We start from the raw sequence: 27427 nt of genomic DNA on the forward strand, positions 1-27427 counted from the left end.
AGATGTTGTAGAAACATCTGTATAAACAGCCTGGGTCGAGCTCTTTAATGAGTCGTTTAAACATGTATTAGTCAGCTGCCACTAAGTGAAATTTGGGGTTTTGCTGACACTGCTTGTGTGGTCCACGAGTGGCTGAGAGCTCAGTAGCTTCACAAACACACAGACTGGTCAGAATCTCACAGTAAATAAAATTCTGTGGTTTTCACACAAATTTCAGGTTTCAGATTTACGTGGTTTGTTTCCCTTCGTTGGATAAATCCCACACTCCACCTGAGCCGTCACATTTTTGTAGAAAGCTGTTGAAACCTCCAACATGTGAACAGTCACCATCAGTTTCAAACAGCCTTAAATGGAAACATATTGACACTCCTGCCTCAGATTGATCTGTCGAGGAGACACACGTGTAACATGTGCTCTGATAGTTTCCTCCTGCTTGTTTCTACCCAGCTGGTCTCTGAACTGGCTGTTTGCTCCAACATGCTTAGCTCTGGCCCCGCTAAGCTAACATAATGCAGCCGACGTGGTATTTAACCAATAATCAAGGGAAATATACAGTTTGACTGCTTCGTTAAAAATAAGGCAAAACATTTTTACTAAAACTTTAACTTTTATTTTAATGGGTTCATGGATAAACTCAGGAAGAATTTTAAATACTTTTCCATCAGGCAGATGCTGCCATGTTACCAATAGACCAATTAAAACATAAATAATTCGGAGAGCTTCCAGGCTGCTGTGATAAGGAGAAGAAAACATATTTGCTTTAAACACTTAAAATTGTCTAGTGAGCTATTTTTGGTGGAGCTGAACCTGCAGATATCCGACATAAACTGCAGTAAAATAAACACGAACAGGCTCTGCTTTGCAGTCCTAATTCACTCTGTCACAGAAAGCAACACCACAGATTATTACAAGCCAGCGCTGAACGGGCAGCTCCAGGCACAGCTCGGACTTCGCTCGTTTAAAGAAGACAGAAAACAAACTTTTAAAAAAAACGGAGACAGGAAAATAAAAAACAACAAATGGAGACGGTAATATAAAGCTACATTAAATTTTAGCAAATATTATGAATATGAAAAGCAACATTACAGAGGTCCTGAAGTTCCTCTGGTGGCCACTTGAGGCCGCCTCCAAAAGTGAGTCAACCTCAAACTATAAAAGATGGACTTCGAAGGTTAACGCGTCAACCAGCGTGCAGCCCGTTTCTGCTGCTCCTGCTTCTTTACTTTTTACTTATTACTTTTTTCGTTTACTCAGTACTTTAGAGTGTTCGCTTGTTTTAATAGCTTTCTTTTACATAAATTCCTTTGGGATTATTAAAGTATTCTGACTTAAAAGTGAAGCCAATGCACAAGTGCCTTAAACTTGCACTTTTATAAATGACCAGTAGAGGGAGATAACTGGTTACAAAAAGACTTCCGGTCCTATAAACATGTAGCAGTACAGATAATATATTTGGCGATATATAATAATCTAATATTCCAACAGACGTCTTTTCTTCTTTCAGACATGAAGCAAACTGTCGAGGGTTGTTATTTAATCGATTAAGCTCAGCTCGTTGTTGTTTACGGCGTTCCAAACAGAGAAACTGCAGAGTGCCCTCTAGTGGACTACTATGCAATGTCAGCACTTATAACATGGTTGAAGGATGTTTCTCCATGTCTTCTTTACCTTTTTGTTATTGGCTGCCATAAATGCCAATACAGTAGATCAGCCAATAGCTAACACTGGCTGATATTATGGGTGTGCCAGTACACGGGTCAGGCTGCAATGCTTTGTTTCAGAAAGGAGGATTATCTGAGGAGTGCCCGTCTGTCATCACATCCAGCTTCATGGTGATGGTGGAAACGCTCATCTTGATTTAAAATGGGACTTCACAAACCAGTGGATGACATCACAGTAGCTACATCCATCTTTGTAAATCTCACAGATCAGGATTCTTTGAAGGGTTATTTTTTACTTTCTCTAGCAGTCTGGGAGCAAACAATTATCTACAACAACACATTTTGAATTACCTTTAGTAATACTTACTCTAATCTACTGACACAGACTGACTCACAGCATCACACGACGGTGCTATTCTACATACCACCAACACTGAGCTACACAACCACGGCGTGATCTCTGCGCGTCTGCAGCTTCCCCGTTTACTCAGCTCACACTTCGGACACTCTGTGGATTTGTTCAAATGTCACATGACACTGAGTGACCAGAAAGAAATATATAGAATAGTTACAGAGGGCGCACTGTGAAGAAACCTGTAATAAAGATTGCTGCTCAAGCCTACCCTGCAGAACCTCTACAGCATCAGGGAAATCAACCTACTGGTATTACTGGGACGTAGCTGCTCACCATGTTAACTGGGAGACGTTGCCTATGTAAAGGCTGACAGTATGACTGTCTGTTATTTAGTGCTGCTTGCACCTAAATCTCAGAGACAAACACCACAAAATGCTGCAGAAGTTGACGATAAAGCTGACCCTTCCAGTTACTGCAGTGTTATTGCATTACATCAGATTATAACATGATCTGGTTCTGATCAGTCTGTGTACGTTAAAGTTGAACTGAAAGTATCTGGTGGTGTATTCCTGCTCATCATCATCATCATCTAAGAGCTCTAAGAGCATCTGCTGGTAAAAGATAAAAGGAAGAATAAAGGGGAAAGAAACTCAAGAGAAGAGAGGTTCAAATAAATCTATTTTTTTCTCAAAACTTGAGACGTGAAAGCTGTGATTACCCAGAATGCTCGTTAACGCCGGGCGTGTGCCGAGGGGGGAAGTCTGCAGAAGCTGCTCTACTCAGTTTAAATCCAAGCACAGGGTCATACCGTACCGAGCCACAGATTAGGAGGAATCGTGCATTCGCTTTCAAAGGTGAACACGTCACTTCTTTTGGAGCCTTGGATCATTCCTATCCAGGAGGAAGGTTGTGTTTTATTTCCAGGAAGAGGCAGTAAAAATAATTACTACTTACAGCTTTTCTTCAATTAAATACTCTCAAGTTTTTAATTTGTTTCCACACCTCAGTGGGACAGAGTAATTTGAATGTTTCTGTTGACTTCTTTTCTTCCTAACAGTGAAAAACCTGATGATTTAATTATCAGGCAATTAGCATCTACAAACGTTCAAGCAGAATGAAACGCCGGGACAGCAGACACAACGTGACAACATCAAAAACACTCGAGCACCTGTTTAAACACCTCCGAGTTCTGTCTTTACTTTGTGTTTCTTCAAATTCAAACGTGTTCCTTCAAGTTTGGGTAACAAAGTAACACTTGTAGCAAAACTTTAATTTCTCCCAAGATTCAAAAGTCTAAAGAGGTCAAAATGTCAATAACATAAGTGTCAGTTTAGCATTCACCATGACAAATCTCATATATAAAGCCTACGATTTAACTTCCTTCAACCTGTCAACAGCTGCTGAGAATCTGCAAGCTGCTTTGCAACCCTCCTCCACCCAGCGCCTGCTTTTAATGCTCTGTCCAACTTAATAAGCAACACAACTGTAAGTTCAGGTGAAATAAGGACACATTTTCACTGACGTGGTCCCGACAGGTAAGAAGCCAAGCTTACATCTTAAAACAGCTGAAAACAAACAACAGAAAAAAGGTTGTTTTTCTCTTCATCAGTTAATCGGCTGATTGTTTCAGCTCCGACAGTTTATTTAATAAGAGTGCAGATCGTCTATTAACAACTCATCTCTAACCAGCTTAGTCTGAGCTTCCTCTGCAGTGGGAGGCGTTTATGTCAACGCTTCATCCGGACCGTGACATTTTCTCCTCGGCTTAATAATCGCACATAAGAAACAAAACTCGTTACTGTTTCGAGCCTGTCAAAGGAAAATGTAATTAATAATAATATAGTAATAATATACTATATATATACTGCCTTTTGGTTTTATGGTTTTAAACTAAACATACGGAGCTAGAAAGCTAAAATCGACGTGGAAGTGTCAAAAACTGTACTTCCTCTAACCTCCACTTGAGGCTGCCTTTAAAACTGAGCCACTCCCCTGTTATTGGATTTTGGTGAAGGTTAAATTTAGGGGTGTGGCCTCTTTGGGTCACTGAACTGGATCTGTTAACTGTGTTTGTTGTTGCTGACAATTATTTTGGCCTAACAGCCGAAACATCACAGATCAGCTTCCTGTTTAAAATGTGAAAATATTACCAGCCTGTTACTGATCACACACCTGTGTGTGCAAACTGAGCCAGCTCACATCGGATGATAACTTTCTTCTGGCTGCAGAGAAGCAAGCTAAAGGCCAACAACATCCTGCTTTGATGCACGTATTTAATCCTGATTCTGGGCGACGCCGTTTCAGATTCTTTCTTTACGTTAATGCCTCCTCTGTCTGTGCCTCTACCAGCGCGTTGTTGTTGTGTTTGACACGTTATGGCCATCTGCAGACTTGCAGTGGTAAAGCTAATGACACCATTTTTTAAACCTCAGAGAGATGATGACATCTTCCTCCATGACGTCCTGCAGAGGGAAGCAGTCCGTCACTTTAACTCACCCACAGATCCTTTGGCGGCGATGGCCACCGTCTCCAGGAGCACCTGGACGATGCCGGCTCTGACCCGCGGCGTGTTCTTGTTGTTAGTGTCGAGGTGGTTCAGAACCTGCTGGATCACGTGGTGCGAGTGCTGAGCCTGAAAAAGCCAAAGAGGATTTCAAATGATGTTTGGAACAAATATAGAGTTTGCTGTCGATCACATGGTGAACTTCACAGACAGACTGTATATAAATGATGGAGCAGCTTCTGAAGCCCCGTCCTACAGACTCGAGCGGACAGTGTTTTTAGACCAGACGTGACGAGCAGCAGGAAACGATACACTCGCACCAGGGTGAAAAGTGTCAATCAGCAGGTAGGTCCGCTGTAAACAGTACGATGATCTGTTTTACTCTAAACGCGACCTTTGTTTACAAAATGAGCATCACGCTAGATTTAACAAAACCATGAAACGAGACCACGAACTAATCGGAAAATGCTGAATTATGTCATATGTTAAAGTTACAATTTGCAACTTTTTCCAATAAATTTCTCTACAATGACAGTTCTCTGAACCAGGAGGCGCCTCCTGCTGGCCAGTAGAAAGAATGCAGCTAAGTGAGACTTTTTCAGTTTGCAAAAATCATTTATGATTAAATCCTTAAATCATATTATGTGATTTACTATCACACATTCATCAAATGAACTTTTCTTCATGCAGAATTATTAACATTAAATAGAAAAAGTTTATAGTTGTAGTTAGTGAACGTCTAAGCAGGTGCGGCTGATTCTGTTATGCTGGAGGAGGATTTGTGCTAGCATGCTGCTGAATGCAGATACTAGACAAAGTGTTCTTTCATTTGTTGCTAATAAACCAGCAAATTTCCACTGAAACGAACATCTTACAGCGGCTGTAAAACTGGACAAACTGCAGCAGCAATAATCCGCTGAAGTTCATAGAGAACAAACAAACAAGTGAAAGTGAAGAAATGTTTGTTTTTCTTTAAAGCATCTCAGTTATTAAAGCAGTCTGTAGTATTTCCTGCTCGCTGCGTCTCCTCTCTCTGTGCAGCTGAACTGCTATAAAACAGTTACTTCAGAAGGCGACCTTTGACATCGAGGAAGTTTTTGTGAAGCTGCTGGATGTGAACTCGACCTTAAAACATCTCCAGCAGCTGCTTTAGACAGAACTTTTCCTTTTTAAAGACTCGGCATGTCAGCAGAGCTCTCGACTACTGGTTTTCACTGCTTCCAGATCAAATCAGCTCCATTTTTTAGCCTCTGCCATCTCGACCTACATGTCAGAGGAAGTGCAACGTACCTGGATGGAGTACATGATGATTCTGAAGCAGGAAACTGCAAACTCGTTGGGGTCCCACAGGTGATGGTTATCCAGGTGACTGAAGGAAGAAGAAAATAAAGTGATTATTCAATCGACCCAGTTCTGAGGAGCATCCCTGCAAAGACTGCATCTTTAAAATGACACAATCCAGAAATCGCACACAGACTCGGCTGCATGAATGAGAACGGATTTATAATCTGTCAATATTAGTGTTATGATTAATATAATCCTAATATTATAATCCATCAGGGGTTTTCAGAGGTTGGTGAACTCTCTCCTGTCCTGTGTCTTTGGAAACAGCCGGAGCTCCTTCATCCTTCCTGCTACTACAGCAGTTGTGCTGTCAGGGAGTTCGGGATGAAGCCTGACTGACGGCCGGCTCATGTTTGCTGTTGTCAGATCTCCCTCTCTGCTGTTTGGCTGCTTTGAATTATTTAAAGGATAATAATAATAATAATAATGCTGCATTGCTCTGAGCCACAGATTCAGAGTCAGTTCAACATTTTTATTGCGTAACAATGAAGAACAACAACACAACAAAAACAAATAAGAGTAACAAGAAGAAAAATAAAAAGTTCATCACTGACTTTAGTCAGTGGATGTCAGGCTGAGAGTCTGCAAATTAAATCTCATCGTGGTTCAGTGATGAGCAACAATAATCATCATCAGCCTTCATGTCAGGATCACAGCCCAGCTGTGTAAGTGAAGGATGTGCTGCTTGCAGAGTAACACAGACAGATTATGATTAGATCGTGCAGAGGAGGATCAGTCGCATAAACACAAAAATGCAGGAAAACTGAAAATCTGACTAACACAGGCCATGAACACGTATGGTATGTGTTCGAAGATGAACCGAGTCGTAGAGGCTCGCACACACTCGGTCACAGATTTAAAGAAGCATCGCGTGGGTGTGCGTGAAGGTGAGGAAGAGGAGCGGTAACGATCGATAACGGCAGATTTAATCACCTCAGTGGGAGCGAGGTAAACTCATCTATCGCATATATGTGCATACATACAAACACGCGGGGAGGACGGCTTATTCGCCCAGCGGCTCACAGCTCAGAGCGTGCAGAGCTGGTAGAAAGAGACGTGAACATTAATTCCCCGACAATAAAGCTTCCAGGGCTGACGGGAGTGTGGAGAGATGCCGTTCCTCTGACGGCCACTTGAAGATTCCCATCTCTGCTTTATCTTTATCTTTAGAGCGCTGGCTCGTCTTCATCAGCTCATGTTTGTGTCTGCTCAGGTATCAGGTTCATTTAGGAGGCTGCTCAGAGTGCCAACTGCTGTTTTTATGGTCGTTACTTCATATCCTCCCTGTATGAAGCACAACAGCGGCCGCTTATTTACACCAACACTCTGATCGCTGTGAGGCACGTTTATCTGTTCATATGATTCAAGATGGCTCTGCTACGAGTGTCATCAAGTGGGAGCTTTCCATAATTGGAAAATTCATACCCATCGACACGGATCGATAAATAAAACGGCGCTGTGTGAACCAGAGGATGTGGCTTGTTCTGTAAGGCGCTTTGAGCGGTCGATAAGTCCAAAGGAGATCGTTATGTATGCAGTCCATTTACAGGCTCGTATTGTAGGCGTGGATTGATTATGTGACAACAGACGAGAGCTGTCAGAGGCCACGCCGCTGCCCTGCGTGAGAGCAAGACGAATAAAGATGGAGGGATCGTTTCCAGCCCTGCTGAGTGACCCGTATTCTGTCGTTACGCGACCTTATCGCGCCACCTGACCATCACAGATTTCTCTAAAAATTCCCGGAGCAAAGATGCACTTCAACGGGAAGTTTCAGGTCTCTACGTCTGTGAAGGTTCTCAGTCATCCAGGTCAACGTAGTCTAAGAAGTTTGGAAAGAAAAGCATCTGGACTTCTTTAAGTTTCTTGAAGACGTTTCATCAGAGAAGCTTCTTCAGTTCTAAGAACAACTGGTTTTAAGCCCTATGGGAGTGTCTGCAAGAGGGTCATGGACCCCTATTGATTCTCCCTAGTTGGAAAATCAGAAGGACAATCAGAACAATATTGTCATCCCTCATCAGATTCAGAAGTTTCTGATAAGGGATGACAATATTGTTCTGATTGTGTAGCAGGTTTATTAGAGAAACTCAGGAGAGTCTTCTCCAAGCACGACATCCCAGTGTACTTTAGACCCACCCACACACTCAGACACAAACTGCTTCATCCCAAACACAAACTTAATGTGGTGTATGCTGCACCAGTGTATTGAGGAATCCTCAGACCTCTACATTGGAGAGACCAAACAGCAACTTCATAAGCGCATGGCACAACATAGAAGAGCCACCTCCACGGGACAAGACTTGGCTGTCCACCCTCATCTAAAGGTCAAAGGTCACTCTTTTGAGGATGCCAATGTTCACATTTTGGACAGAGAGGACAGATGGTTTGAAAGAGGAGTGACAGAATCCATCCATGCCCACTGTGAGCGACCATCTTTGATCAGAGGCGGTGGTTTACGACACCAACTGTCTGCCATCTATAATCCAGTTCTGAGATCCTTCCCAGACGCCTTAACGCCCACTCACATCCTGGGCCATCTGACCTCAGGAAATCACATGATAGGGTGGGGCCAGGTTTCACAATGAGCTCACCCGAAACTCTGGCTGATTGTGACCCACACCCAGTTTCACACCTTGGCTTGTGTGATTAGGTAGAGGATCAATAGAGGGTCCACAACCCTCTTAGGGACACTACCACAGGGCTTAAATCTGGGACTCTCCACCTAATCTTAAAACTGATGAAGCTTCTCAGATGAAACGTCTTCAAGAAACTTAAAGAAGTTCAGACGCTTTTCTTTCCAAGCTCCTTAGACTCTACTTTCATTCATTTTATCAAACAAATAAAAACAACTAAGTGATGAACTTTGGTTGATTTTAGATTTTTTTCTTTATTTTGGGATCAGTTTATTGATTTTCAATGTCCATCATCCAGAAAACTCCTTGAGCCTATGGAGCTACATCCTTCAGATGGTTTACAGTTCATCTCTGGGCGCTGTGACGCTCAGCAGTGCAGCTCAAGAAGACAAAACAATGGATGCTCGAAGTCTCTGACAGCAGGTTTGGAGGAGGGGTTTAATTCTTTTACAGCTTCTGGAATATAATGCATATAATATTTTTCCTTCAGATGGTTTAAATCACATCTGTCCAAATCACAGATGGGGAAAATGTTCATCCCATTTCAGGTTGACATTCCCCAGATGATGCTTTTTCCCCCTCATTCTGACTCAAACCTTATAGAAACAAACAGGACAGGTAAGGATTTCCCAAACACAGTGAAACTTGAGCCTTTATTGTGAAAGGACAGTGGAGAAAGACAGGAAAGCTGGGTCAAACAGGTTTCCTGCTCAGTCCCGTGAGCGAAACTGAAGTGGTGCACCGCCCGGCTAAACCCAACAGTCCTGCATCACACCTGCCTGCAGCTCAACGCCACAATAACCACACCTGCTACGCAGCAAAGCCACATATGCATTTTATAACATGTCACGAGATACATCGAGATTTGACTGATCATGTTGAATTTATCACCTCTGCTGAAAACGAGGCATTAAAAAAAGAGCCATTTAAGTAAGTATGCCGGGTAACTGAACGTACGAGGCCTGAAACCCTGAGGGTGACTCGGCGGTCTGACAGTAATCATGCTTTTCAGACTTGCATAAATAAAGAGAGTCGGGAGTAGAGCGAAAGAGGAGAGCGATAAGAATGACTTGAAGCTGTTAACATAAGAACAGTTCTGCACCGTGACGTCAATTCAAACACCCCAAACTCGCCGCCTCCTCCACCCCCTCCGTTAACCCCAATCCTTGCTTGCTATTTATAGTCTGAAGACGCGCGCGCGCGCCCCCCCCCCTCCCCCCTCCGTCCTCCTCCCTGCAGGAGCAGTGTGGGAGGAGAGAGCGGCGCAGAGAGGAACGACGGGCTGGGGAGTGCGGCGGCTGTTCAATCGAGAGAAAAATTAAAGAGTGGAGTGCACTAATGGGAGTCTTCAGTCTTGTTCTGCCTGTCGGTTTTCTGAATGAGGCCGTAATAGGCGGGAATGTATTTGCTATTCAGAGAGCGTCGCAGCTCTGCAGACACACCAGAAAGTCTGACGTGTGATTTCTGTGTGAGGTCCCAGCAGGTTATAAACAGGTGATATACGAGTAAAAGAAAGGCTACAGGCTGTTAATTATAAATGAGAACCTGCTATAACAGAGAACCACTGCTGAGGAGACCAGTCAGAGGACACACTGCAGGAAGCTGGTGTGTGTGTGTGTGTGTGTGTGCGCTGCGTTTCCTTCCTCCATGCCTGAGGGTGGCGCTGCTCCCCCTGTGCAGTGCAACTTTAATCACTACTGGCAGCACTGATTGATGAAATACCAACAGAGATTTATCAAACATTTCTTCTGCTGCTGGTTACAAACTAACCCCAGAAAACTAAATGCAGCCCCGCTCAGTCAGTCAGCTCCACCTGCTGCATTTAAACCCCACCTTCAGCTACGGCAGGCGCGCTGGTCTCCAAATAACCACGCAGGGGAAGCATAACCTCACGTATTTATCACCCTGCACTGTAAAATATTTAAAAGCCTACTGGAGAATAAAATGCTGAGCTGAATAAAACATGACCGCTGAATCTTTAAAACCTGTTGTCGTGTTTCTGAACCACCTCCATCAGGTCACCAAGCTTCAGCCTTACACATTCAGACACGTCGGCAGCACCTCGTGTGGATTTCACAGGGACTAAATGTTTCTGCTCAGCAGCTTTACACACAGAGATGCAACACAAACCATTTGTATCATCATCAGGCTGGATTCTTCCAACAGTAGCAGCTCAGGGGGGCATCGCCTGACCTGCAGGGGGCGCACAATGCTAGTGAGTCAGTCAGAGCCGGAGGTGACACTGAACACACGAAGTACAGTAACCAGCTGGAAGTATAAGAATGAGACACCGCTGCAGTGTTAAAGGCTGGTTATTAGAGGCTGAAGGAGTGTGTGTGTGTGTGTGTGTGTGTGTGTGTGTGTGTGTGTGTGTGTGTGTGTGTGTGTGTGGGGTTGGCAGACACCCTGTGTCGAGTGTCAGACCTCAGATGAGCTCTGACTGGGTGTCAACAGAGAGGAAGGAGATATCATGGAGTGAAGACGGGCCTGAGTGACACAATCCAACAAATTACTCGAAAACAAAAACGTGAACTAACAAACTCTTGAAGTATTCTAAGTACGGTATTAAAGTAGTCTTCTAGTTACACACAAATTAGGTGCTTTACTTGGGTATGACTCAGAGGACAACCATGTGCTTTTTGTACCTCACTAAAATTATTTGACAGCTTTGTTTCCGTTAAAAATGAGTAATTGTATTTATTAATCTTTCTATAAACTGGCTATCCAGTCAGCAGTTTCAATATGCCAGAGGCTGACGCTGACGCTACCTGAATGCTTCTGTTTATCACAGGGTGTCTTTGTAATCAGTGGTTCATGTTCTGGTCGTCACACATGATGACACGGAGGGGTGGTGGTATATCTGACAGGTATATGAGGAGACACTGGGTCCCACTTGCTGATTCTATTTGTTTTCTCCATAGACTGTATATAAAAGATGGGCACAGCCACTGTGACATCACTGATTGGTTCGTAAAGACGTGCTGTGAAGCAGGTGGGGGTTGGAGAACCAGGTGCACCACAGTCAGCTTGTGACTGATTACTCTTGAACGTACCCTCGATAATCCTCCTTCCTGACTCTTGCAGCGACCACGGTTTACTAGAGTAACTGCTCGGATCTCCAATCAAATTCAATAAAACTGATAGTCTTTTTGCGACCATGTGTTGCCCCCTGCTGGCTGTTAAACAGAATACATGTTTAAAGCACCTTTGTGCTGGCTTCACTCTTCAGACCTGGAAGCAGCGCACTGTGGGGACTGACTCGCTTCTGGAGGCAGCCTCAAGTGGACATTAGAGGAACTGCAGACAGAGGAACTTGTTATTTGACTTCATGTTTCATTGTTTCCCCTCGCCATAACGTGAGACTATTGGCTACTTTCAGATGACTTCAAACTGCACGTAGGGAGGGTGGGTCTTATATTTCATAGCCAGGTGAGACGTGGTGGTTTGCCTTTATTCCACTCACTTTCACTCACTGCTAAGCTTTAGGCACTGAAACCTGTCCAGAGTCAGGAAAAGATGGTGATTCAGGTTAAAAAGCACCTCTTCACAAAGCTAACCCTGATGGCTGATGAATAGTGAGCTGGGAGTGACAAACCTTTCTCCCTAAAGAACACCCTGCGTCCGACAAACACCAGCAGCTTTGACAGAAGTGTTATTGAACACCGCGGGACCGAGAACAGACTGAAACTGAACTTCATACTGGGGCAAGAGGCTGGTGCTATGGAGGTGGAGTTTACATGTTCCTCCTCATGTATGGACGGGTTCTCTCCGGGTGCTCCGGCTTTCCCCACGGTCCAAAAAATATGCACGGGGTTAACTTGTTATTGTAAATTGAGGTGTGAATTATCTGTCTGTGTGTTAGCCCTGAGACAGACGCGACACCAGGATGTACCCTGCCTCTTCCCCTATGACAGCTGGGATACACCCCAGACCTGAAGAGGGATGGATGGATGTTTATACTGATGCAGTAAAATGGTGCTGCTGTTTTCACCAATGCATGCTTTACTGCATGATGTGACAGGGTGGTCCATGAAAATTTGACCTTGATAAATAAAAGCGGACTATATAAATTCACCTAATAATTGCATCATACAAACTACATCTGAAAAGCCATTTTCCTACATATCATACTTTACTAAAAGAAAAATATCAGTGTTTTTATTTAGACTTTAACAGAATATTTCCTCCATCACTGCAAAAACCCTTCTGATTCGTGTTTGATTGAAGTCCAGGTGAAACCTCTCAGCAGCTCTGCAGAGGATCTGAGCTTTATAGGCTGATAGTTTTGTTGCACATTTCCTGCGTAGCTCAATCTGAGCTCCACCAGCAGCAGGTGGAGGTCTTCATCAAATAAGCTCCAGGCGTTTGTTCTTCTAAACTAAAGCCTAAATAATCTCAGAGAAGAAACAGAAATGTGTATGTAACGCAGAAGCTGGAGGCCTGGGAATAAAAGAGTTTTCCCCACTGCAGAGATGTAGTTTTGCTAAGCTGTACATTTTCAGCTCACAGCCCACAGAATGAGACAGAAAATGAAGGCTGTCTATTTAAAGCTTTTCCTCCTCCTGGTGATTGTGTTCTGCTGGTAGAAAAGTGATTTTTCTCCGAGACAGACAGCCACATTGATTCGCACAGGCCGAGACGGTTTAATAAAGCCGGGGTGGAAAGAAAGAGACGTCTGAAAGACGGGGAGAGGCCAGTTTGTAGCTCCCTCGCTACAAATTGCCCTCGATGTGACATCGAGCACATCTTTGACGCATGCGGGTTTGCAACAGGTGGGGATGCATTGTATCCCTTAAAGAAACTGATCTGGGGTCAAACGGGTCACTAATGAGATGGTCACGAATGTGAGGTCAGCCTGAGGTTGTGTTTCAGGAAGAACAAAGGAGGAAGAAATGAAGAAGAAAGGACGGCGAGCGCTCAAGTATTTATTTGAAAAAGCTCTGAGGCACGAAACCAGCGAGAGGTGAGAAAAGCGGCCGCTTGCTTCCTGAAGAGGCCCTGCAGATGTCAAACAGCCACAGTGGTATTGTGTAATTAACTGCTAATGGCAGCATTAAGAGGCTCGCTCCCCCGTCTGAAAATACAAGCAGCGGTTATACAGTTAATTAACAGTCGTCGCTCTGACTCCAGGCTGAAGAAACAACAAAAACACAGAAGAGCGAAAAAAATGATTTTAGCTCATTTCTTTTCTCACAGCCGACCTGTGAGTTTGACTCATCTCTGACGACCTTCAATGATCAGTTCTGGCACCTCAGCGCGTATCAATAAAGACGTGGTTTGATGATGGCTGCACGGGCAGAGACCCTCCCCAGCTTCAGCTTTCTGAAAATCGGATTTGCTTAGGCTGCTGCCCCCGCGACCCGGCCTCGGATAAAGCGGATGAAGATGGATGGATGGATTTGTCACTGATAAGTGTAACATATCATGTTTTATACAGTATTCATTTAAAACAAGCAACTCAACACATAAAAAAATAAAGATCTAAAAGCATCCATCTTCACTTTTTCACTGGGTCAGTTGACTTTGTGTTCAGCCCAGGCAGTGTGGACTGAGCAGCTGAGCAGCAGCTCTTGTTTCTGTAACGGCAATTAAAACCATTCTCAGACTTTTCCCAGCAAAACTAAACTGAACTGTTCAGCTGCAAAGCTACGCTAAAGCTACGTAAGCTACAGTAAAAGCTGTGCAGATAAACTCTCAGCTGAGTTTGCCATCATCTTTGATTTGGGTAACTTTGCTGCAGGCTGACAGCAGCTCTGTGCTTCCTGTCATGAAATGTAGAAACATGCACGTGATGGTCTGAGGCTGGAGCAGCGTAACGCATGGCAACGCATGGCAACGCATGGCAACGCATGGCTTGTTTTTGCATTTCGAACATGATGTGATTTTGAATATATATATATTTATATAAATGTGTAAACTGTGACTGTTCCTGTTGTTCCTCTTTGTTTTGAACAGACTCAGAAGTGGCATCTTTATAAAATCCATCCGTCTGTATCGCAGGTGGAACGGAGGCCCAGCCTAAACCAACCAAATTGACAGCACCGCCCACGGAGCCAGGCTGCTGAACACAAAAACCTAAACAGCTACTTTAAATATCTGCACGAGCCGGGGAGGATAAAAAAGCCGCCTCCACTCATCGGTGCAGAAACAGAGAAAACCTCAGTGGGCTCAGCGTTCGCTTGGTAATTGTCCAATTTAGGTGGACAGTGCCGAGTGGCGGGCCGGTGCATCCAACAGGAGCAGTGTTGAGGATGTCGGAGTCCCAGGAGGGGTTGATGAGGGGAGGGCATGATCAGCGGCTGGAGGCGGTGTGCAGCATTCACGTGGCAGCTGATAACAGAGCTCATTTAATTTCCTCTGTGTGCTGGGAGTCAGAGAGGGTGTGAGAGGGAAAATGAAAGAAAGCCAGTGTATAGATATATATAAACCTGTGTGTGTGTGTGTGTGTGTGTGTGTGTGTGTGTGTGTGTGTGTGTGTGTGTGTGTGTGTGTGTGTGTGTGTGTTCGCGCTTATTGGCGGCAGATTTATTTGGCGTCCCGTCACCTCTCCTCCTCTCTGTGTCATGAACCCAACATGTAATATAAATCTGCCGTGTTTCCGCAGAGTGACGAGGAGGCGGCAGGAATGTGACGACGCCCAGGCGATGTGGAGCAAACACAGAGATGCTGTTATTATTTTTTCAATCAATAACAGCCGCAGTGCCGCATGGATTCAGCACGGCTGCTCAAGCTCTGGATCAAACACTGCATATACTGAAAAAAGGCTGGTAACAATATCTCAGTCCTTTAAACTGGGAATCAGATCTGTGTTCACACACACACACACACACACACACACACACACACACACACGTTTCAATAGCACATCTTCAAGCTTCACAGAAAAGATGAGGAGGCAGGAAGTCAGCAGGGAGAAGCCAGTCAATTTTCAAAATAAAAGACTACCGGCAGACTTAAATGCTCCGTTTCTGAAACACTCGTGGATCCACCGTGCGCCCGATGATAAACCGGGGGAGACATCTGGAACACTTATGGGGAGCTTATCACAGTAAGTCTGAATCCTCAAGGAGCGAGTGTACAATACTTCAGGTACTCACACCAGCACGGGTCGCACAGCGTTGTTCATGTTGCCGTACGCCGCTCGGCCCAGCAGCTCTCTGAAGCAGTTCTCAGCCAGCGCTGACGGGTTCTCCTCGCCATCCTGACCCGCCCCCGATGGCGTGTTGGGGTGTCCCGCCCTGCCAGAGAGACCAAAACAACAACAGAGAGGATGCTTAGAAAGAAAAATTAAAAATACCCCCCTGCGGTGACCGTTCACGAGAAACAAACACCTTAAACAAGCTGGACTGAAAACAAGAAAGCAAATTATTTACTTAATGTTTAAATGACTGAACAACAACCAAGAATCAATTTATCACATTGAACACAAAAATCTGTACAGGAGGAACAACGCAAGAAGCTTTCAGGCCATAAGGAAGGAAGGAAGGAAGGAAGGAAGGAAGGAAGCCAGGAGGAAAGAACAAGTACAGAATAACAGGAGAATAGATCTGAAAAGAATCAATCAGAGCAGCTGGGAAAAAAGGAGAAATCAATGAGGGTATCGACCTGCCTCAACCAGAGGGGTGTGTGTGTGTGTGTGTGTGTGTGTGTGTGTGTGTGTGTGTGTGTGTGTGTGTGTGTGCGCACAGACAGAGGAAACAGAAACACTGCAAAGTCTGTGCCAGGCAGAGATTTTAACAGGCCTTCCTTCACTGCGACATCAGAAAAGAGAGAAGAAGTCAGGACTGAAATAATGACTTTGATTGGCTCACTGATGAATCATCGAGGCTTCTGACTGAATGACTGAGCGTTCAGGACGGCTGCCTGTCCGATGGGTCAGCTATCGCAAACCAACAGTGCAAACCTTCAAAGGCTGAGGATTACTGTGTTACTCTCGAGGGGAAAACTGTAATAAAATCAACAGTAACCAGATAAAGATGAAACAACTGTAAACAGAGAAGAAACACAGAGTTATAGAAACGGCCAACAGCAGCCATGCCCTTCTATCCCACGCGTTGTAGATACTCACAAGCAAAGAATAAGAGCTGAGCAGGAAGCAGTGGCTTTTGATTTACTGGTCAGGTAGCCGCAGCCACAGTCACGAGTTTGGGTAGTGACCTAAGGAATGAGATCGAAGATGCAAGCAGCAGAAGAGTGCGTGGGCTCAGCCTCAGAGACAGGCTGAGGAGCTCAGAGCAGAGCTGCCGCTACGCCACATCAAAAGGATGCAGTCTGGGTTATTCAGCATCTGACAAGGATGAGACGCCCATCTGTGAGACCTCATTCTGCAGAGATGATGTCTCTCTGCTGGCTTTCCAGAGCAGCTGAAAAGAGGCAGGTCTGCCTGCAATCAACCTCTGGAGCTCTTTTGTCCCGTGTCCTCCCTCCACCCCAACCTGTTGCAGCGGATGGCCACCTCTCCCTGAGCCTGGATCCGCCAGAGGTTTTTCCTTCCCACTTTCGCCAAGAGCGTGCTAATATGGGGTTTTCTTTCTATAATCGTAGGCGCTTTACCTTACAATAGAAAGCTGTGCAAGGAGCAGAAAACAACTGAAGACATTCAAGGTTTGCAGAAAGAGTCTGACCACTTAAAAGACAAAATAAAGGTGTTGGAGACACTTAAACATACAGACTTTCCACTTCAGGGTTAATAACACATTTTAACAAGCTTGTAGACCTTTGTTCATGCCCAATAAACCCATTTGTTGCTTGAAATAAACCTTTTTCACTCACACATACATTTGTAGAAGTCATACCTTTGTCATAATAAATAAAGCTGCTTTCTGCAGGCATGAATGCAGAGCTGCTTTAATAACTGAGCTGCCTTTTGAGCCAAAACTCAAATCCTGACAGACTTTGGTGGATCACTGTCACCTGCAGAAACAGAAAACAGTCTGAGGAGCAGGAGCCGCAGCCCAGCAGAATGAGTAAATAATAATGAGCGGAAGATTTCGGAGTGTGGCTCTGCAGAGGTGACAGTAAGCCCACCAAGAAATGTTTAGCGCCGCAGCTGCAGCAGAGCGAATTCTGATATCAGAAAATAATAAAAAGTAATCCTAATGAGCTGTCAGACGATGACGTCGAAAGCAGGACCGAGATGTGGAAGAGCAGGAAGAGAGGCAGATAAGTAATGTTGAGGATTCCTGTTTTGTAATTTACAAACATCACCTCGCAGCCAATGAGAAGCGAGTCCTCTCACGCCCGTGGGCTCTCTTCTCTGTAATGAGACTGGACCTGTTGTGAAATGTCAGCTGACAACAGGGTTAAAGTTCAACTTATTTGAAGCTCAAGCTCGTTGGGCGAGGTGTGAAATCTGAGGTGTGCAAGCTGTCCGAGACAGCACCGCTGCAGGGAGCGCGTTTCCCTGACTGAGACTGACGTGAAGCGGTGCGGTCCTGAAGATGCTGCAGAGGGCTGTCAGCGACGTACATGAGCCACGTAAGGTCAACATGGATGTTGACCATTTTTTATATTTCTATTTTCTTCTTCATTCCTATTTTATCATTCAGATTTTTAGGACACCCTAAAAATTGGGAAAGCCTGAGGATGGCGGTTGTCCTGCACCTGTGCTCCAATAAACCGGCCTCAAGAACACAAACAGGAAGCAATCGTGTTGTTGTAGTGATGCGTGCGGACGCCAGAGTGCCTCCTCCTGACCTCCTGAGAGTCAGCGGGGACTTTGTTAAATGTGATAAAGTTATTGTACAAAAAGTCCTTCATGCTGTGAATATTTACAGGCCCTGGAAGCTCTTAGAGATGGGGGGAAATTTGATGTAGTTCATTGAAACCATGTTGACACTCACAAAATGAGACTGTGGATATAAAATTGATTTGGTTTGAGATTAAATGTGTTTGTATAGACAGCGCCTGCATTTATAAAGAATACAGGCGCTTTCTTTATAAAGACAAACCCAACAATAATAATACCTGTGTAGTTTGAGGGCCTGTAGTCTCAGATTGTCTAATGTAGTTTAAAACAATCATAAAATATTAACATTTTAAAAAGAAACTGAACTACTGAAACACAGCTACGCACTTTATTAATGCCCTGTCATTGTTCCAGTTATCATCGTTGGACCTGTTTTTGGTCCTGAACTCGTCTCATCTCAGCACGAGGTGGACGAAAATCGAATTTAAACTGGATTTTAAAGCTGTTGTTTGGGAATCAAATGATCAAAAACTAAACTTTCTGCTTATGTGATGATCCGAGTTCAGGGTTTGGGTGGGTCACGGAAGATTTTTGACATTTCAAACTGGACCACAAAGGTCCGAAGTCTGGGATTGGCTTCGTCTGCAAGACGAATGAATCGCTTTATAAGAGGACAGGATTTTAAGACACCATGAATGAACTTTCTGAAGATTTCTATATTGAATATTTAGTAACTACGATGACTGGGGAAGGTCACGGTAATCATCTCGAACGCTGTTTGCTGCATCTGGACCTCCTTCCAAAGAGGTGTTGCAGCACTTTAATAAATGCAGAATAATCCTGCGTCGTTTCTGAGAGAACAAAGTTATTATTCACAAAGCCACAACCCGGGCCTATTTTAAGCAACAAACTCCAAATGCTTCATGTTGATGGAGGAAAGATGCTGCCAATTAGTTTCTTCTGCCGTCTTGTTGGTTGGAGTTTTCCTGCAGAGCTGCCAGGAATCCACAGTCCTGGCCGGAGACCAGGAGAGCCTCATGTTATGTGTTATATTGATAAAATAATGCAATAGTAAATAATTTCCCAAGCAATAAGCCTGGTCACAGATGGACTGTAGGCAGCCAGCTCTCAGGAGGGAAACAATGCAATTACTGACAGCCCACACGGGCGGTTCAGGGGAAATTAAATGCTTATTGCTTGTTAGAAGCAGGGAAATGAGGCAAAAATGAAAATCTCTGATGTTATAGGAGGTGGGCTGTTGTTATTTAATGAAATAGAAGAAACTTTGCTGAAGCCAGACTTTTCCTGATGATGGTAAATGGTAAATGGCCTGCATTTGTATAGCGCTTTTCTAGTCCATAGGACCCCAAAGCGCTTCACACTACATTCAGTCATCCACCCATTCACACACACATTCACACACTGGCGATAGCAAGCTACATTGTAGCCACAGCTACCCTGGGCCGCACTGACAGAGGCGAGGCTGCCGGACAAAGGCGCCACTGGGCCCTCTGACCACCACCAGTAGGCAAACATGGGGTTAGTATCTTGCCCAAGGATATTTGGCATGCAGCTAGGATGCAGCCTGGGATCGAACCACCGACCTTCTGATTAGTGGCTGACCTGCTCTGCCACCTGAGCTACAGCCACATGATTGCTCACTTTAGGAAAAAAATTGTTAAAACATTCCAGAACAAAAAAAACGGTCAGATAGAAACTCAATTTCAAGCCTCCACGGGAAAAGAAAAGTCTGAAAGGATTTACAGCACACGTGAAAAGTTCGTGTTTGATGTCCTACAGTCTAAAAAAAAAAAAAAAAAAAAAAAAAAAAGTTTACTCGCATTATTTATTTATTTATTTATTTTTTTAAATGGTGGCGTTTCGGGGGTTAAACATGGAAATAATAAAGAGCTTCAGTCAATCCAAAAACTAAACTGGGACTAGAAAGAGAGACCACATTTCTCCCATTTTGGCTTCTCTTGGCTTTCTTCATTCAGATCTAGACTAATGAGGCCCCATCATATCTTAGAGCAGCGGGCCAGACCTTTTTTGTGCCAGACAATATTTTCACGGACCAGTTAATGTGTGGCGGATAAATACAACAAAATAAAACTATACGACCAAGACAAGAACTGTGGTATTTTGTAAATATAATAATAAACGCGAATTCACCCTGTAATTGTCTAACTTAATTAGCAGCGTCCTCCTGAAATGCACCAACAACATTGAGAGTAATGTCCTCCTGTCTTCCCACAAGCTTCTAAAAGTAGAATGGGAGGCAGAGCCTTCAGCTTTCAGGCCCCGCCTCCGTGGAAACAGCTCCCAGTTTGGGTTCAGGAGACAGAAACCTGCTTACTAAAATTAAATTTAAGACTTTGCTTTGTCAGCTGTAGATATTCTTATGCTGTGTGTTTCTTAACAGGACTTTTACTGTGAAATCAGCTGAAAAACCTGGAGTTTTCTGCAGATTTCACAATAAACGTCCGGTTGAGAAATAAATATTTTCTGTCCACTAAAACGCTATAGGCCTTTTAATTTGAAACAGATACTGGAGTGGTTTAACAGAGCTGTACCTCCAACAGAGTGGGGGCCAAACAAAAATATTAAAATAGACCAATAATCATTTTCTTACTCCTACTGTTCTACTATTGTACCAAACAGTAGGAGTAAGAAAAAGACAGCAGGTGAGGCAAATCAGGGTCTATGAGATGAGACACAGAGTTTATGTGAATGATGCAAAAATGTTCCTTAATCCTGGTTTACTTTTCATTTCTGAGCTTATGTTTAATGTGCAAACCAGCAGCTACTGCAAGCTTTTGATGTTTGCAGGTTACTCAATGCAGCAGATGAATCTGTGAAGCAACCAGCACATCGTTAAGATCAATGTGTTTGTCTTTACTGGATTTCAGCTGGGTTAGCTAAATGTGAATATTCTAAGGAAAGCCTCCTTGATGCACTGACCACTCCTCTCTTCACTCCCTGTCCTCTTAACCCTCAGCGGTCGCTTCCTGAACTGAATGTTAAGGAAGTTTAAGAAAGTTTTCAAGTTACATGTCAAAATGACAAAGTTATGACCGTCTAACACTTTTATCAGGAAAAAAGTTCTGGTTCCATTCGTACGTTGTGTTCAGATCAACAGTTGTCAGTAACTGTGAAATGCCAGAATGGATGTATTTATAGACTACACAATCCTGTACTGTTGAAGCCTCTGTTGTGTGCGTGCATTTAATCAAGAAGTGTGCTCTAAAGAAACGACGGTGGTGTGATTACAAAGATTAAGGCAGTTAAGACAAGTTAGAGGTCAAAGTCGTTTCCAAGGTGGCAGAGAGAGTGTGTTTGCGTGTTTGTATGTAGGTGTGTGTGCTGATGAGCAACACAGGCAGGCAGTTAATCGTGACGCAGGAGGAGGCTTTGTTCGCCTTCCTCTCTGGTTTCTGCACGCCGGGCACGTCCGCCTTCCCCAAGACGCAATTAAGAGTATCCAACGCCCTTGACTGCTGCTTCCCAGCAGCCTCCAGAGGTTCGATTAGAAAGCCGACAACATGCTGCCGAGCCCGAGTTCGGGGACAAAATTATCAGAAGAAAGAAAAAAAACCAAACAAACAAGCACAACAGCGATTCCCTCAGAGGCGAGAGTCAAACTGTGTTTCAGTGGTGAGCTCTGAGTCACACTATTAAACCGACAAACCCCAAACCTGCAGAAAGACATTTAGTTTGACAGGATGCTGCTGGACCGCAGTGATGCTGAGCTGCTCCAAGGAGGGAGGTCAGCATCCGAATGGGCAGAAAAGTGCAGAACAAATGTTCACCTGCCACTGGAAGATGTTTCAATCCATGGAGAAACAAGTCTGAACTCCCCAGGGAGAGATTTTTGATGAGTCCAGGCAGCCTTTTCCTCCACTTGACCTCCCAGATTTTGTGAAACAGGCAGACCGACGAGAGAAGCTGAAGAAAACTGGTTTATCGGAAAAAATAAAATGCACATCACATGTTTCCAGCTAAGCTATGCATCCTGTGATTGCATGGAGCTGCGTGTGATTGCATTCGCATGAACAAAGCAACACGATAAGGTGCCTGATTACAGATGACTAATGATTACCCTGCAGGGAGGTGATACTATCCTCAGCGGACCACCCGCTCTTCGTTTCTCCAGCTCTTTTTAGCTAAACTGTCACCAGTAAACTCCTCAAATAACTGCTAACTGCCTTGTGAGAGAAGCTTCCTTCTACTCGATGCTGAACCGTCAGTTTGTACAGACGAACGTTAGCATTTTACTTATTCTTCGAAGTTTGGGGAAGCTTCATAGGGCATTACAGGCCTTTAGAAGGTATACAAGACCTGCCAAGAGATCAAGTCGAAACAATAAAAGCTCCAAGAGAAAAAAAGAGATTTGACTGAACAGCTTCTAAAACTAAATGTGTCGCATTCCTACATCTCTGCAGACGTGTGCCTCATATTTATGCGGGTATTGGTTACACATGGATTTTAACACCCGCCCAGAAAAGGGTCGGGTTTTACTGAGATTTATCTTCCAGCCATGGAAGATGGATTGGCAAGAATTCTGCTTTTCCTGTCAAAGGTTCATTGAGAAGATACTGCAGATACTGGATCAACTATTTTAGCAGTGGGGGGAATAAGTGAGTGAGACCATGTCAGAGTCATAGAAAAATAACAGTTTGGATTTGAAGGCCGGCTCATCTTCTCGATCGCTTGGCGTTAGGTCAAAGCTGTGTGAGGCCTTTTTCTAGACTTGATATTGCGATAATATTAAACGTGTATTGTTGTACAGTTTTTGATTGGGTCATGCAAACAGTGATATTGACTGCTGTTAGCCTCATGTTCACTTTCTGCGCCACCATCATCTTCTTCAGCACAAATATCAGCACAGCTACAGCGTTCAACTGTTTCTCACCACGTAAATGTTGAAGAAGAGCATGATGGGAAATCCCCGCTGTTTACAAACCCTCACAGTCCGTAGCTAAAAACCTTTAGTTGGATCCACAAGTTTGTGCACGAGGACATTTTTTGTAGTTTTGTGTCCGATTTAAAATCCTCTGTGGTGAAGTTCAGAGTTTCAATTCAAGGTATTAAATAAAATTCCCCATTTTTAGTAATACCCAAATAATTCCCAACCTGGCTTCTGACACAGATGTGAGGATGCACCAGACTTCAGTGTTTTATAAGACTTTCAGAGTCTTCTAGTGGACGGCAGCTACAAGACGAAGGCTCGTCAGTTGGTCTAGAGCCTGACATGAATATTCCCTCAGCAGTGATGTGTAATTACAGCAGCTAAGAACAGTTACATCAGGAAGGGGGACAACATTAACCAAAATTCAAAGATGAAGCCTGCTCCAGTAAGATGCTGACACCTTAGCTTTAAGTATCTGCTGATGCTAAGTATCCACTGGGAATAGGACAGATCACGAGTTTTCTCTCTAACATCGCAGGGTTTTTACTTCACGATATAAAAGTGCATCGAACTGTTGCTGTGAAACGGTGCTATATGAATAAAACTCCGCTGCATGTAATCCAAGTAAAACGGCTCAGAGATTAAAAAACTCAGAGATTTAAATTCTTCCAAACTTTAAATGGCCTGCATTTGTATAGCGCTTTTCTAGTCCATAGGACCCCAAAGCGCTTTACACTACATTCAGTCATTCACCCATTCACACACTGGTGATGGCAGCTACATTGTAGCCACAGCTGCCCTGGGGTGCACTGACAGAGGCGAGGCTGCCGGACACTGGCGCCACCGGGCCCTCTGACCACCACCAGTAGGCAAACACGGGGTTAGTATCTTGCCCAAGGATATTTGCCATGCAGCCAGGATGCAGCCTGGGATCGAACCACCGACCTTCTGATTAGTGGCTGACCTGCTCTGCCACCTGAGCTACAGCCACCCCAACTTTACCAAACCTTACCAAACTGACTCCTCTGCATATGGTCAAGTAAAAAAAAAAAACTGTGCTAGTTTATTTATGATTTTAATTTTATTATTTATTTATTTTTTAGCTTGAATTAATTAAAACTGATTAAAAAAAAACAGGTTAAAAAGCATTTTTATCACTATAGTGATGTTTCTTTGGAGAAAGGTAAAACCTCTTTAGGCAGTGCTATTCTTTCCTGTATGTCAGGAAAAATGTAACGTGACTCGAGTGTGGCTGGAGTTCATGATTTCATAACTTTAGACTCGCGGTTCAGTCAATCTACGCCAAAAAGGACAGATTAAAGGCAAGAGTCAGACTTAAATATTTAACTACGTGTCCTTCATGTTTAACCTCACACATCCTACCTCGCCTCCTTCAAAGAGCACACTTCCAGCCTCAGATCCGGCTCGGGGTTTCTGCTCATTAAGTCGCAGAAACGACTCGAACGCTGCCATTACTGCAGAGATGTTTCCCCCCCCGGACAGCGGGGAAGGAAGATATGCAGAACAATTATCCCAGGAAAATGGGAAGGTGCATTTCCATTTAAATGGTGAAGATAAGATTTGGTGATTGGACTGTTAGGAGCAGGAAATAAACACGAGATTAAACACGAGAAACAAAGAGTGCATGACAGTTAAATAGAGAGACCCGTGTTTCACGGTGGTCCAGCAAAGCTCGTTCCTTCAACAGAAGACGTTCATCTCAAGATCAGCATAATTAATTAAAGCTAAACTTTAAAATCTTAAAAGCGTAACGTGCTCACTGGTGGTCAAAGGAGCTTGCAAAGAAAAGCGTCTGGACTTCTTTAAGTTACTTGAAGACGTTTCACCTCTTATCCGAGAAGCTTCTTCAGTTCTAGGGTCAAATGGTGGAGAGTCCCAGATATAAACCTAGTGGGAGTTTCCCCCCACAGAGGGACAAAAGGACCCCCTGATGATCCTCTAATCGCCTGAGCCAAGGTGTGAAACTGGGTGTGTGTCCCAATCAGCCAGAGTTTCGGGTGAGTTCATTGTGAAACCTGGCCCCACCTTATCATGCGAATTCCTGAGATCAGATGGCCCAGGATGTGAGTGGGCGTTAAGGCGTCTGGGAAGGGATCTCAGACTACGATGACCTGGATGACTGAGAACCTTCGCAGACGTGTTCACTGGCGATTTCCTGTTTTTCAAACCATTCCCTGTAAACTTTAGAGGTTGTTGTGAGGAAAGTCCCAGCAGATCATCAGGTACTGAAACAGTCAGACAAACGTCCGTGCCATGTTCAAAGTCACTTAAATCTTCTTTCTTCTTCATTCTGATCCTCAATTTTGGTTAGATACGTGTTCACATGCAGTTGAACTTGAATGACCCCTGGGTATCCTGCTTTAAATGCTTGGAAGTAACCTCCCACCACACCTGTGGGTGACAGGAACACCAACCTGTCCGAACAGCCACAGCGCTCTCATTCCTCCACATGTGTTGGAAGGGAGGGAGCGAGCTTCTTGTGGGGCTTTAGGTAGGAAAAGAAAAAACAGGCGAGAGAAGGAGGAAAAAAAAAAGAGTCAAAGGGAGGCAAAAAGCAGGTCCAAAAATAGCATTTTGTTCACATGGAAACCACACAAATGAGAAAGGAGAGGTTTCTACAGAACAGAGCTCAGGTGGTGAAATCAGGAGAGAAGGTGATAAAAATGAGAGGCTGAGGAGGAAAAGCGAGGAGAGTAAAGAGATACCATCATCTGCTTAATTTAACTACTTCAGTTCTGGGTTAATTTTCTTATTAAATATGTGACAGAAAATGTCTGCAAATGATCAAAGCACTAGTTCAAAACAAGAAAAGATATTTGACGCACTATTATTGTACATTTCAGACATCTTTTCTTTTTTAAATCAATAACTGTCTCAAAGACAGAGGAGAAGATTGGTAAGGAATTCGAACGAGACAAAGACACCAGAATTAAGCTTTGTGCTCGGTCATGTTGATCTTTGCAGTGCAGGCACAGCATCACTCCCAGCCCGGGGATGAGGAGCAGAACTAAGCTCCTCAGCACGACATCGGGATTTCCTCCTTCACCTGGATACAAGCCTGGATTTGTGGGCTGAGTGAATAAAATGAGGTTTGAGGTGTGTGGGAGGCGGTAATTCCTCCGCTCGAGTTCAGGTGAAGGTTTGTATTCCGTCGGCCAACCTGATGATCCTGAGTGATTTACGGCAGATCCAACAGCAGGATTTACTTTGGATTCTGACTCTCCACGTGCTGCGGGCAGAATTAAAGACGTCAAAGGTCCAAAGAAGAGCGAGAAACACAGAAAACCGGCAGAGTTTGTTAGAAAGCAGGAAGAAGAAAACGCACCAACCAAGTAAACACAAGCCAAGATCCTTCGGTTGCTCAGCGTGACCAGCGGTCATATTTTGGGTTGGTATTACAACGTTAATCTTATCATGTCCAAGTTCCTGTCAAACTGAATAAATCCTCTTGTTCTGAATGAGGTGTGTTCCTATTAAAAGGGAGTTCTTCCTCCCCGAAGTTGCCACGTGCTTCTTCACGGGGATCATTTGATCGTTGGGGTTCTCTACTCTAAAGTACTGAGAACAGCATGAACTGGGAGCTCTGGGTCTTGTTAGCCCTTTCTTTGTCACACTGGTTCATGCGTGGTGGAAAAAACTCTCAGGCCTGATTTAGACTTCTGCGCTGAATCTCTGTAGAGCGATGATGTAACCTACGTAAGCGGTCGACGTCGTTGTCAGCACTCATGCTTGTGCGTTCACTCCCAGCTCATGGCCGGACGGGACCTTTCCAGTACATGAAGGCTCTCCGATAGAGTCCAGCCGGAGTCCTGCAACTAGGACTGCGCCATAACACACCATCCATATTAACCCTGGGTATATTTTTGCATGATTTACAAAACCATTATTAAATGAATAAACGATGCAATGATGTCATGCTGATATAATTTTAAGGTTATATTGCCCACGCCTACCTTCAACATATGAAACCGAGTAATTACAGTTTTCACACATCACTGAAGGCCGAAATCTAACGCAATCTGAGATCCAACACAAATTGTGCTGCACGCCCCCATCCGACACTCATGAGGCCCCAGAAGATGACGACAGCGTATCGTTTGCATTACAACATGATGAGAAGGCTTCCTTTCCCACTAAATACCAAATCAAATTACGCCTCTAATGACGATGATCTATAAAACCTGCACACACACCTCATCAGCTAACCGTTTCTGCAAAAGCAAAACCGCTTCCCAAACTCCTCGTGTGAGGGTTCAGAGTCGCTACTCTTCCACGTTTACCCAACAATACATTGAGGAGGAGAGCAGGAATGAAAG

The 27427-nt window shown here is 44.1% G+C and overlaps 1 protein-coding gene across 6 annotated transcripts in view; it reads right to left on the reverse strand.

The window, feature by feature from the left end:
- The window catches only part of efr3a (EFR3 homolog A (S. cerevisiae)), a 110747-nt gene that overhangs the window by 24143 nt on the left and 59177 nt on the right, over positions 1-27427 (reverse strand). For 4 of the 6 annotated variants that reach the window (XM_086273427.1, XM_086273426.1, XM_086273425.1 and 1 more), the window contains 4 exons: positions 15591-15731; positions 5810-5888; positions 4513-4648; positions 2830-2907 (listed from right to left, as the gene is read on the reverse strand). In XM_086273427.1, coding sequence (XP_086129553.1) covers positions 2830-2907; positions 4513-4648; positions 5810-5888; positions 15591-15731 — 434 coding nt within the window. The remainder of the gene's footprint in view (positions 1-2829; positions 2908-4512; positions 4649-5809; positions 5889-15590; positions 15732-27427) is intronic. The other 2 variants (XM_086273429.1, XM_086273430.1) reach the window with 1 other exon arrangement.

This window comes from Aulonocara sp. 'chitande type north' Nkhata Bay, linkage group LG18, assembly GCF_057382095.1.
Source record: "Aulonocara sp. 'chitande type north' Nkhata Bay isolate Kocher_YH1m ecotype deep benthic linkage group LG18, A_spYH_male_GT1.1, whole genome shotgun sequence".
NCBI classification, from domain to species: Eukaryota; Metazoa; Chordata; class Actinopteri; order Cichliformes; family Cichlidae; genus Aulonocara; species Aulonocara sp. 'chitande type north' Nkhata Bay.